Here is a 13,866-nt window from a genome sequence, read left to right as displayed (position 1 = left end):
TTTTTCTTCTTTAATAAATATGCAACAAATTCTACATTTCTGGGTTTTTTTCAGTCAAGATGGGGTGCAGAGTGTACATTAATGAGAAAAAATGAACTTTTTTTAATTTACCAAATGGCTGCAATGAGAGAAAGAGTGAAACATGTAAAGGGGTCTGAATACTTTTTGCACCCACTGTACATGATACACTGCTGATTTTGCAAGTTTTCCCACCTACAAATAGTAGATAGGTCTGTAATTTTTATTGTAGGTGCATTTCAACTGTGAGAGACAGAATCTAAAAATAGCAACCAGAAAATCACATTGTATGATTTTTAAATAATTAAATTGCATTTTATTGCATGAAATAAGTATTTGATCCCCTGCCAACCAGGAAGAATTCTGGCTGTCACAGACAGACCTGTTTTCTTTAAGAAGCCCTCCTGCTCTGCACTAATTAGCTGTATCAATTGCACCAGTTTGAACTCAGTACCTGTATAAAAGGCATATGTCCACACACTTAACCCTAGAACGCATACCTGGGGCCTCGCAGGCCTGCCAGGCTACTTGTTTTCTATTTTCTGTAAAAGTACTTTAGTTAGAATTTTGAAAATCTAGGTAATCCTCAGGTATATAGTTGTTAGTAATTTCCAGTTATTCAAATATTTTTATGTTACAGACATTTCGGTATAACAACCTTTTTTTGGGACTACCCCATATTCACGCACCTGGGGACTTTTAGGCCTGTACTAGGTTTATATGTGATACTCAGTCTTTTTGTCTGTATTGTTGCTGGGGAAGAACTTTTATGACTCTGATATTGCTGGGAAGAGTGTGGATTCTGCATGACAACATAAAAATAAGAAAAATAAGAAAAAAAAAGAATAAAAATATTACAATGGATAATTACTTTACCAATTTTGAAATTGCCAACTTTTTGCTTCAAAAGCAACTTACACTTGTTGGTACTATGAGGCCAAACCGCTGCGAAATTCCTCCAATCATGAAGCACAATGCACAGCGAACAATCTACGAGAGTGTATTCGATTTCTGCAATCAAGCAACAATGGTGTCTTATAAAGCCAAGAAAGAAAAATCCGTGATATTACTGAGTACAATGCATCTTAATGGAAGTATTGACACCATTGACAGGAAAAAAAACCTGAAATCATACTGCATTATAATAAGACAAAAGGAGGTGTCGGCAAGATGGACAAAATGATTGGAGAGTATTCGTGCAAAAGGCAGACTAAACGTTGGCCTGTTGCCCTTTTTTCCAATATCCTTGATGTGTCAGCCCTCAATAGCTACATTGTTTATTGTCAAACTAATCCAGAATTCCATGCCAACAGGAAAGACAAGAGACGTCTATTTTTGACAGAACTTTGTTATGAACTTTTGATGCCTACTATGATGGAGAGAAGCAGCATGATATGCTTATCAAGGCAAATTATGGAGGCAATGATCCGATGTGGAATACGCTTTCTGGAACATCCAGAGCAAGGAGAAAAAAAAGAAAGCGCTGCTATATTTGTCCAGCAAAGAAGGAAAGAAAATTAGAGCGTTTCTGTTCTACTTGCGGACAAAATGTGTGCAAGGAACATTCAGATGAAAAAATAATATGTGAGAATTGTCGGGGGAATATGTAAAGTTACAAATAAATATTCCTGCACCAAGTTTGCTACAACCAAAAAATGTTTTCATAAAAAAATTGCATATAGAATGCTTATATTTGGCGTGCCCGTTTACTTACTTTTTTGTTGTTTTATGCACATGATTATGTTTTGAAATATACACATCTTAGGCTGTGTTCCCAGTAGCGCTGGGGTTCGCCAGAAGGGGATCCATAATGGATCTGACCTCCTGGTAACTCCAGCTAAGGCTGCCGGAATGGCGGGATTCCGCCAGCCTTAGCTGGGGTCACCAGGAGGTCAGATCCATTACGGATCCCCTCCTGGCGGACCCCAGCACTAGTTGGAATGCATCCTTACCTTGCAATTGTAAAATAAATTTTGAAAAGTATTTTTATTTGAGTTATTCTGTGTTATTTGCACACAGGCCTAAAAGGCCCCAGGTGCGTGAATACGGGGTAGTCCCAAAAAAAGTTTGTTATACCGAAATGCCTATGACATAAAAATATATGAACAACTGGAAATTACTAACAACTATATACCTGAGGAATACCTAGAGTTTCAAAATTCTAACTAAAGTAATGTTACAGAAAATAGAAAACAAGTAACCTGGCAGGCCTGCGAGGCCCCAGGTATGCGTCCGCCAGCCTTAGCTTGGGTCACCAGGAGGTCAGATCCATTACGGAATCCCGTCCTGGCGGACCCCTGCGCTAGTGGGAATGCATCCTTACTTTGCAATAAACTTTGAAAAGTATTTTTATTTGAGTTATTCCATGATAATTGTAAACAGGCCTAAAAGGCCCCAGGTGCGTGAATGTGTAGATTTCTATGGGTATGCATTCTAGGGTTAATCGCACTCCAACCTCTGCACCATGGCCAAGATCAAAGAGCTGTCTAAGGACACCAGGGACAAAATTGTAAACCTGCACAAGGCTGGAATGAGCTACAGAACAATAGGCAAGCAGCTTGGTAAGAAGGCATCAACTGTTGGCATAATTATTAGAAAATGGAAGAAACACAAGAAGACTGTCAATTTTCCTCAGTTTGGGGCTCCATGCAGGATCTTGTCTTGTGGGGTAAGGATGATTTGGAGAAAGGTCAGGAATCAGCCCAGAACTTCACAGGAGGACCTGGTCAAAGATCTGAAGAGAGCTGGAACCACAGTCTCTACCATTAACGTTAGTAACACACTATGCCACCATGGATTAAAATCCTGCAGGGAACGCAAGGTCACACTGCTCAGGCCAGCACATGTCCAGGCCCGTTTGAAGTTCACCAGTGACCTTCTGGATGGTCCAGAGGAGGCATGGGAGAAGGTCAAGTGGTCAGATGAGACCAAAATAGAATTTTCTGATATCAACTCCTCTCACTGTGTTTGGAGTAAGAACACTTCCCCACCGTGAAGCATGGAGAAACATCATAATTTGGGGGTGCTTTTCTGCAAAAGAGACAAGACAGCTGCACCGTATTGAAGGGAGAATGAAAGGTATCACATATCGCAAGATTTTGGCCAACAACCTCCTTCCCTCAGTAAGAGCACTAAAGATGGGTAATGGCTGGGTCTTTCAGCATAACAATGACCCTAAACAAACAGCCATGGCAACTAAGGACTGGCTCCGTAAGAAACATTTCTGTACCAAATATTAAGTTCTGTTTTCCTATTGTATCAAATACTTATTTCATGCAATAAAATCCAAATTAATTATGTAAAAATTATACAATATGATATTTTCTTAAGATTCTATCTCCTCGTCGTTGAAGTGTACCTACAATAAAAATTGCAGACCTCTCCATTCTTTGTAGGTGGGAAAACTTGAAAAATCGGCAGTGTATCAAATACTTATTTTCCCCACTGTTTATATCGATAACTCAAGATCCATCATTAACAATAGGTGGTGGTCACAGCTCACCTCTTCCCCTTCTCTGCACAATGACCTCTTTTCTAGGCATGCTCAGTGTACGTTGCACTCTTTTACAGAAGTCAGTAAGTCATCTCCAGTCTACTATTTCCTTTGATCCATATGGCTGCTGTAAAGCATATTTATAAGTGCTGTTAATAGCATTGGCACAGTGGGGAAAAAAGTATTTAGTCAGCCACCAATTGTGCAAGTTCTTCCACTTAAAAAGATGAGAGAGGCCTGTAATTGACATCATAGGTAGACCACAACTATGAGAGTCAAAATGAGAAAACAAATCCAGAAAATCACCTGCCTGATTTGACAAGATTTATTTTGCAAATCATGGTGGAAAATAATTATTTGGTCATTAACAAAAGTTCATCTCAATATTTTGTTACATATCCTTTGTTGGCAATGACAGTGGTCAAACGTTTTCTGTTAGTCTTCACAAAGGTGGCACACACTGTTGGTGGTATGTTGGCCCGTTCCTCCATCCAGATCTCCTATAGAGCAGTGATGTTTTGGGCCTGTCACTGGGCAACACCGACTTTCAACTCTCTCCAAAGGTTTTCTATGGGGTTGAGATCTTGTGACTGGCTAGGCCACTCCAGGACCTTCATATGCTTCTTGACGGTGTGCTTGTGATCATTATCATGCAGAAAGACCCATCCACATTTCATCTTCAATGCCCTTGCTGAAGGAAGGTTTGCACTCAAAATCTCACGATACATGGCCCCATTCATTCTTTACACGGATCAGTCGTCCTGGTCCTTTTGCAGAGAAACAGCCCCAAAGCATGATGTTGCCACCCCTATGTTTCACAGTAGGTGTTGCATTCTTTGGATGCAACTCTGCATTCTGTCTCCTATAAACACGACAAGTTTTGTTTCTACCATCAGTTCTACTTTGGTTTCATCAGATCATATGGCATTCTCCCAATACTCTTCTGGATAATCCAAATGCTCTCTAGCAATCTTCAGACAGGCCCGGACATGTACTGACTTAAGCAGGGGGACACTCTGGCACTGCATAATCTGGGTCCCTGGCAGCGTAGTGTGTTTCTGATGGTAGCCTTTGTTACAGTGGTCCCAGCTCTATGCAGTCCATTCACTAGGTCCCCGTGTAGTTCTGGGATTTTTGCTTACTGTTCTTGTAATCATTTTGACCCCAGTGGGTGAGATTTTGCGTTGAGCCCCAGATCAAGGGAGATTATCAGTGATCTTGTATGTCTTCCATTTTCTTATTATTGCTCCCACAGTTGATTTCATCACACCAAGCTGTTTGCTTATTGCAGATTCAGTCTTCCCAGCCTGGTGCAGGGCTACAATTTTGTTTCTGGTGTCCTTTGACAGCTCTTTGGTCTTCATCATAGTGGAGTTTGGAGTGTGACTGTTTGAGGTTGTGGACATGTCTTTTATCCTGATAACAAGTTCAAACAGGTGCCATTACTACAGGTAATGAGTGGAGGGCAGAGGAGCCTCTTAAAGAAGAAGTTACAGGTATGTGAGAGCCAGAAATCTTGCATGTTTTTAGGTGACCAAATACTTATTGTCCACCATAATTTGCAAAATAAATCTTGCCAAATCAGACAAGGTGATTTTCTGGATTTGTTTTCTCATTTTGACTCTCATAGTTGTGGTCTACCTATGATATCAATTACAGGCCTCTCTCATCTTTTTAAGTGGGAGAACTTGCACAATTGGTTGCTGACTAAATACTTTTTTTACTCACTGTATATTTTTCTCTGACATGCTTCGACATTTCAGAGAAAATATAGGTAGAAGATTCGGGCACCATAGACAGATACCAGACTAATCTGGTGCCACCCCGGTTGGCTTTTACGAGTGCCATTTCACGTGATTGGCAGGTCACTCCCGGGGGGGAGCGGGACTAGTCCTATCTTTGGATATAATCCGTGGTTAAATACTCTAACTGTTTTTTATTTTTTTGAAAAGCTGGAGCATTTCTGAGAAAATTATATTTGACTGCAATCATGCAGCCAGGCTCTAATTCATGTTGCTCGTGGTTTGGGGATCTTGAATAACCAATAGGTTCTCTTTCAGATGTTGTAGAAAACTCGTAACTCTTAAACACTTAATCCTGCATATCAATTAAATTGATAAAAGTCATCATATTTAAATAAGTTGTACAAGGCTACTAATATGTGGCTGGAGTCTTGTGGAACCATTGCCGCTGTAGTCCTTGGGTCTGGGGTGTGCATTGCACTATAGAAGGGACTAATATGTACACTACAAGACACAGTCTATGAACATCAGTGGTGCTGTTTCTGTAAGTCATGTTTTTCTTTTGCCATGTTTCAGACCTGTCATTATATTCTAGGTAGTCCTTCCTATGCCTGGACACAGCATCAGATATCCTCCTAACCAGGTTGGACAGTGGTACAAAGACGATCTTGCCAGTGCTGGTCTTCAGTCTTGTAATTTTCGAGTTGGGACATTACAGATGAACATTCCCGGTTGTTACAGACATATAATAAAATATCCACAGAACTTTATTTATGAACCTATTGTACAAATTAATGAGCAGAATCAGGAGAAAGATTCAGAACAAACAACATCACAGAAGGCAAGACTAAAATTGTCCTTTACATTAGATTCTTCCTGTTATGCTACTATTTGTCTCCGAGAGATGATGAAGTGCAACTTCTAATGCTCATTATTTTACTATAATTGGATGGTAAATAAACAGGTTTATCAAATCTTTTTGTGCTGTGCCTATAGTTTTTTGTTTGTAGGAAATTAAGTTTCTTACGATTACATGCATTATTAGTGCAAAGTTTAGACTAGAATTACTGTGAGTCTTTCAATACTAAAATGGGCCAACTTATAATAATAACATTGTGATTTAAAGGAACTTTTATATTGATGTACTTAGGATGGGTCATCAATACTAGATCGGTGGGGGTGCAACTCCCCACACTCCCGCCAGTCAGCTGAACCCGCTGCAGGTGGCAGCCGAATGCGCCCAGTTGTGGAGTGGAACAGCACAGCTTAGTCAACTGTATAGTGGCTGCAGCAAGTTACTGCAAATCCACCTCTATTTATTTGAATAGGTGAGCTTCTGAAGATGCAAGAAGAAAATATCATTTTAGGAATCGAGCATATGATCACAGAGAAAGTCATTATTAGAGAGGACGGACATTTTTTTCCCATTTTGTTCTCCCATTTTTTTCTAAATTGCATCTTGGAATAGACATGTGGAAATCTGTACAGGAATCCAAGGGGTAATGTTTCTCCGTGCGGTGAGTGACATGTCAAACATGCCGAGTTGAGGAGACTTTTAAGCCGCAATGCTCCTCTGGGAAATATGCAAATTGTCTATTCAGTGAGGAAGAGGACTAGAAATCTATTGCCCCCGATAGGAAGTAGCAATCCTAAAAGTCAATATTAACCCTTTAACGAGACTTGTCACATGATTTGGGATAAAAGCCAAACCAGAAATCTCAATTGCAGACACTGTATTTCGGGGTACTGCCCCTGTCACTCTTCGCAAGGAGAAATGTTACCACTTGGATCCCTTTAAGATGCCACGAGGGGCAGTATTTGGCTTTTATCCTAAGTCATGTGACAAGGCTCGTTAGAGGGTCGATATTGACTTTCAGCATTGCTACTTCCTATAGGTGGCGCTAGAGTTCTAGTCCGCTTCCTCTCTGAAGAGACAATTTGAAATCTGTACAGTCACAGGCTGACATTGGTAAAGGGAGGTCCAGTATTTGTAGCTACACCAAGCTCAAGATTAACACCATAGGGTACCAAAACCACTACATTAAAGTAGTTATTTGGCACCATTCAGTTTCACATTGGATGTCAGCGGTGCCAAGGATTTTAAGACCGCAGACATCTGACTAGATACGTGCACGATCTGTAGTTATCTAGTGCAGATCCTCTTCTAAATAAAAGGACACAACAAGGGTCTCGGCAGTTGTTTAGGGTCATAACATCATCAGGGCTGCTCACCTCTGATGTGGATGTGAGCAGTGCTGGATAAATACTTTTTAAATTAAATATTTTTTTTCAAGATTATGACTTTCTACAGCATCTGCTCTGCTCTGTGTGCACTCTTCTAAAAGTTTTTTCAACTGTTGTTGATTTCTTACTATTATTGGGCATAAAACATTAAAACCACTCACAAAAGTTCAGATAATCTTCAAGATGCATTTTCAATTCTGCCAATAATTGGAAACTTTAGTGGTCTACCTAAACAGGTTGTCAATCAATTGATGCACAAGCAAAATGTTCATTTGTCTGGCTAAATAATTTTTCAGCTTACCTAAAAGTAAACTGCATAAATACTTACAGTATATACTGGATGTAGCCCCTATAAAAATCATATATTGTTTAACTTAAAAGGGGTGCCACCACTAGGCGGGTCCTGGCCGGTAGTTTGCATATTGCATACTTGTCTGCTCTGGGAGGATTCACAAGTCTGCAGTCACACAGAGTAAGTGCAGACTTATTATTCTACACTATACAACCCCTTTAATAATTGCTGAAAAATCTACTTTTTAATATGCAAATGAGGGAGCTTCGGTGTACCCTTGGCATGGCCTATGCCTTGGTTCACCCTTATATTTGCATATGAAGCCAGTCCCTTGTCTTGATTGACAGCGCTCACTTAGTAAAAGCGGCAGCTTGCGAATAAGAATTGTTATTGGAGGAGCACAGCAGCACAGGTGTGCATAATGTGTCAGCACAGGTGTGCAAAATGTGTCTGCGCAGGTGTTCATAATGTGTCAGCGCAGGTGTGCATAATGTGTCAGCGCAGGTGTGCATAATGTGTCAGTGCAGGTGTGCATAATGTGTCTGCGCAGTTGTGCATAATGTGTCAGCGCAGGCGTGCATAATGTGTCAGCGCAGGTGTGCATAATATGTCAGCGCAGGTGTGCATGTGTCAGTGCAGGTGTGCATAATGTGTCTGCGCAGGTGTGCGTAATGTGTCTGCGCAGGTGTGCGTAATGTGTCTGCGCAGGTGTGCGTAATGTGTCTGCGCAGGTGTGCATAATGTGTCTGCGCAGGTGTGCGTAATGTGTCAGCGCAGGTGTGCATAATGTGTCAGCGCAGCGCCCCAGGGTCCTGGTCATTGCAGTAATATCATTCTCCTCTAGGTGGGAGTGATGTTATGTTTGGAGGCAATAAAGGAGATCTCACTACCAGGTAACACAAACACACAACACATTTCACACTCCAGTCCACCAGGGGGAGTTATGCTCCTATTTATTAGGGCACTCTTCACAATTACGTAAAACTGGTGGTCTGGAAAGGAAGTTAGTGTGATGCTGGCTGGGCTTCTCCCAGTTAGTTGCTGCCTGAGCTCCGCTCATGGAGTTGGTCCCTGACAGGGGTGGGATCCTGTCAGAGGCCTACACAGAAGGTCACGGAGCTGTGCCTGCCCCACGTGCGGCAGCTTCCAGAAAGAGACACGAACAGAGAACTGTATTGTAGAGAGTGAGAAGAAGTCATAGCAAAAAGGAGAGGAAACCAGAAGGAGTTCTGCCCTACACAGGCTGCCTCCTTCTGAGGCACAGGATCCCGGTAGCCGGTACACCGAGGGAGCAACAGTTCTCTATGCCTTGCTCCAGAGACCGGCAGGACAGCTAATTCCACGTTACCTGCCCGCCCTATACCCAGGAGGCAAGGTGGCACCCACGAGAGGCTGGGGCATGATATTGTCCCTGTAAAAAGCCTCACGCCACCGGTCATATGGGTTTGTCCTATCCATCTGGGGTACAGAGAGAGACACAACATCTAGAACATCTACAATAGTTGTGAGGACCTTATGAGAGGCTCAACAATAAGGTACTACAACACCCAGGCACTAGAGGAAGGCTACTGATTTCCACCTGGACAAGCGAACTCTGGATTTGCCTCCAAACCGGCCGGACTCTGCCTGCCCTGTGATCTGGACCCTGGACTGTGGATGCTGAAGCCTTCAGTAAAAAGGTAAAGAAACTGCAACCTTGTGTCCTCGTTCTTCACTGCGCCCTTCACCATCCACCATCTACGCACTGGGAAGCCCTGGGGACATACTTCACATGTGGGAAGGTATACCATTTAGCTGCCATAACATCACCCCAGCGGACCCCTAAGCAGCATCGCTCACCCTGACCGAATACCACAGGTGGCGTCACGAACATATCCCTTTAAAGACCTTTCCCTTTTACAATGGACCTCCCGAGGGCCACGGACCGGGTCAGCCACCGTGACATCCCCCTTGAGAACCTGAAGGACCCGGTACCGAGTACCCCACTGCCCTACGGGGGCGCTCCATCAGCGCAGGTGTGCATAATCTGTCAGCGCAGGTGTGCATAATCTGTTAGCACAGGTGTGCATAATGTGTCAGCACAGGTGTGCATAATGTGTCAGCGCAGGTGTGCATAATGTGTCTGCACAGGTGTGCATAATGTGTCAGCGCAGGTGTGCATAATCTGTCAGCGCAGGTGTGCATAATGTGTCAGCGCAAGTGTGCATAATGTGTCAGCGCAGGTGTGCATAAAGTGACTGTGGGAGCGTACTGATGCCAGATTCCTGCGTGCCTGCAGCCGACACGTGATGCCCTGGAAGAGAAGTAATCAAATTGACTCAGTGAGGAGGAAATGGCCCTTGTGATATGGACATGTTATCTGCTCATTTAACACCCCTCATCTTTATTGAAGCCATTCAAAGGACAGACAAAAACCAGGTGTCAGAACAAGCCTGCAGCCACATTGTGTGCACACTTGGAGCACACTGCTGCGCTCATCCAGTGTCAGTGTGCAAGCTGATTTTAGCACTCAATTTTACCAATAGAGTGCTGTCAATAAAAACAAAAAATAATATACAAATAAGGAGGGATGGTACACCAAATCATAGGCTAGCCAAGGTGCACCGATGCATCCTCAGTTGCATATTAAATAAAATAATATTTTTCGACAAATATTAAAGAAGCACTCCAGTAATTTTTCCCCTTAAACCTGTGTAAATGTTAGTGTAGTGTAAGGTCTATGTTATGATATACTCACCGATCGCTGTCTTCTCATATACCTGACTCCATAATGACTTCACACCTACAAAATATTCCCATTCCACCTTATATACTATGACCGCCATACTGTCCGTTCTTGTGTACTATGACCATCACACTGCCCCATTAAAAACTAAAACACCACACTGTCCTCTTATAAATTATACCCACCCAGCACACCTTCCTCAGTTATGAGCTATGATCTCCACACTGTCCCCACATCATGCTGCCTCTTCTTTAATGTCTCACTCATAATGAGCCCCACACGCGGCTTCTCTCCGTACTGCACCCCTACACTGTCCCTCTCTCTACTGAACCCGCAATGCTGCATTTTCTCCATACTGACTTTTCCATTCTGCCCCTTTTCCTTAATGAGCTGCCTCCTCTGCATACTGAGGCCCTTCGCACTGCTCCATTTTTCAGTCACCTACGTTGCCTCTCTCCATATTGCCCCCCATGTTGCTCTCTCCATACTGAGCCCCTCACTCTGTCTCCCAACCATACTGAGTTTTACACTGTTCTCCATCCATTTTGTCTTTGCACTCTTCCCTCACTCTGTAAACCACCATAACCACCAATCTACAGTAATAACTGTTGTGAATTCTGCTCTTGGGTTCCCTCCGGTGGTTGTTGGTGGTAATACAGTTGTCCCTGGGTTGCAATCCTGGGCAGGTGTCCCTACTGATTGCAGTGCTGACTGGGGTATTTAAGGTTGCAGGATTCATTAGCCCTTGCCAGTTGTCCATTGTACTTGGAAGGTTTGGATCTCAGTCTGGTTCCTCCTGCCCATCTGCCAATTCAGCAAAGATAAGTTTCTGGTTTTTGTTTCTGCTCCACACATGCTGTGTGCTTTACAGATCAGTGCTATTCATTGTTTTTTCTTGTCCAGCTTGACTGTGCCAGGATTTTTCCAGTCAAGTTGGATTCTCAGGAGATGCAGAGATATGTTCCATGTCTTTAGTTAGATGGTGGAATTTTTGTATTTTCTGCTGTGGATATTTTCAGGGTTTTATTACTGACCGCTTAGCATTCTGTCCTATCCTTTCCTATTTAGCTAGAGTGGCCTCTTTTGCTAAACTCTGTTTTCTGCCTGCGTGTGTTTTTCCTCTAATACTCAGTCAATATTTGTGAGGGGCTGTCTATCCTTTGGGGGTCTGCTCTGAGGCAAGATAGGATTCCCATTTCCATCTATAGGGTTATTTAGTCCTCCGGCTGTGTCGAGGTGTCTAGGATGGTTAGGTACATCCCACGGCTACTTCTAGTTGCGGTGTCAGTTTAGGGATTGCGGTCAGTATAGGTTCCACCTACTCCTGAGAAAGTCTCATGCGGCTCCAAGGTCACCGGATCATAACAAATAACCCCAATTAAAACCCAGTCTACAGTTAAACCCCCCTAAATGCCAGTCTACAGAAATATAAACATAAGGATGAATGACCTCGGGGAGATCAAAACATCCAACACGTGTTTCTCAACGCAGTGATCCAGAACACTGCCCCCATCCCTAAAGGGAAATATGCAAATGCATGTAGAAATGCCGCGGAGACACCATCACGTGTTTCTCAACGCAAGCAATGAATAGCCAGGTCTTTCACCGGGAAGGAACAATCATATTTCCCTTTAGGGATGGGGGCAGTGTTCTGGATCACTGCGTTGAGAAACACGTGACGGTGTCTCCGCCGTGTTGGATGTTTTGATCTCCCCGAGGTCATTCATCCCTATGTTTATAGTCTTTTCACCAGGCACTGCTCCTAGTAGCCAGTTTCCTACTCCACACTGATGAGGGGCAAATACCCCAAAACAGCTGTCTGTGGATGGATACCATGTTTTGGCATAAGTGGTTTTCATTTATTGGATGCTGCCCTTCCCGTGGTTGTTCCTTCCTGGTGAAAGACCTGCCTATTCATTACTTGCATTGAGAAACACGTGATGGTGTCTCCGCGGCTTTTCTACATGAGTCTACAGAAATAGACCCACTGAACCCCAGTCTATAGCAATAGGCCCCCCTAACCTGAAGTCTGTAGTAGTAGTCACCACTAACCCCCAGTCTACAGTAATAGCCCCCCTAACCCCCAGTCTACAGTAATAGCCCCCCTAAGCCCCAGTCTACAGTAATAGCCCCCCTAACTCCCAGCCTACAGTAATAGGCCCACTAAACCCCAGTCTACAGTAATAGCTCCCCTAACCCCCAGTCTACAGTAATAGGCCCACTAACCCCCAGTCTACAGTATTAGCCCCCCTAACCTCCAGTCTACAGTAATAGCCTCCCTAACCCCCAGTCTACAGTAATAGGCCCACTAAACCCCAGTCTACAGTATTAGCCCCCCTAACCTCCAGTCTACAGTAATAGCCTCCCTAACCCCCAGTCTATAGTAATAACAATAACAAATCTTCAGTTCTATGAACACTTACCTGTTCCAGTGTCTGTTTTCCTCCTGTCTCCTGTCTTCCCCCTGGTTCCGGTGTCTGTTCTCCAGTTTCCAATCTCTGTCCTCCTCTGCGGCACCCTGCTGTAATGCCTGCAGCATGTTGATATGACTTAATTGCGCTGCGGATTCATCAGCACCGTTTGGACGCCACAGTACCTCGGAGCAGGAAGCTGATTGTCTCTCTTCTGACCACGGAAGTGCCGGTGTTAGTACTTCTGGGGTCAATCAACTCAATCAGAGTCCATGATTTATTTGTATTTGGTTCTTAAAGACACAAATACAAATGGTGTTCTGTGACATCTGCAGCATGGTGAAATGACTATTGCACTGCAGATATGTCAGCAGCCTTTGGACGCGATTACACCTCGGAGCAGGGAGCTGATTAGCGTTCTTCTGACCCCAGAAGTGCTGACGCTAATACTTCCGGGACCAATCATCTCCCTGACTCCATGGTTTATTTGTATTGTGTCTTACAGATGCAAATACAAATGAATGGAGTTGCGTGATCCCCCCCCCCCCTCCTCTGAAAAGACTGCAAATTTATCACATTGTCTAATAGAGGAGAGGGGAGGTAAAAGAGAAAAATCCTCCCTCTCCTTGCACTACCCTAGGCAGAACACCCTGCCCATCTTGTAATAATGTTCCCTATCCTGTAATAATATTTCACATCCTGTAATATTTTCCCATGTTCTGTAATAATATCCTTCATCATGAACCCTATCCTGTAGTATTGTCCCCGATTCTGGTCCCTTTCTTTAAAGGGGTTATCCCGGACTTTTATTATTTTTATGTGTGGGCCTAAGAACTTACAAACAAGAATTTGCTAGCTACCTATCTCTTTTGCCTGGTGCCAATCTCTGCCAGCTCAGAGTGGTCACGGAACGCTCTTTGCCTGTGATCCTGAGGCTTCCT

The 13,866-nt window shown here is 43.4% G+C and overlaps 1 protein-coding gene across 2 annotated transcripts in view; it reads left to right on the top strand.

The window, feature by feature from the left end:
* The window catches only part of PUS7L (pseudouridine synthase 7 like), a 55,221-nt gene extending 48,990 nt beyond the window's left edge, over positions 1-6,231 (top strand). For both annotated transcript variants that reach the window (XM_077265128.1, XM_077265127.1), the window contains exon 9: positions 5,849-6,231. In XM_077265128.1, coding sequence (XP_077121243.1) covers positions 5,849-6,178 — 330 coding nt within the window. In that variant the 3' untranslated portion in view covers positions 6,179-6,231. The remainder of the gene's footprint in view (positions 1-5,848) is intronic.
* Positions 6,232-13,866: the final 7,635 nt, after the last annotated feature.

The sequence above is a fragment of the Ranitomeya variabilis genome, chromosome 5 (assembly GCF_051348905.1).
Source record: "Ranitomeya variabilis isolate aRanVar5 chromosome 5, aRanVar5.hap1, whole genome shotgun sequence".
In the NCBI taxonomy this organism is placed as follows: domain Eukaryota; kingdom Metazoa; phylum Chordata; class Amphibia; order Anura; family Dendrobatidae; genus Ranitomeya; species Ranitomeya variabilis.
This window is presented reverse-complemented; position numbering and strand designations above follow the sequence as displayed.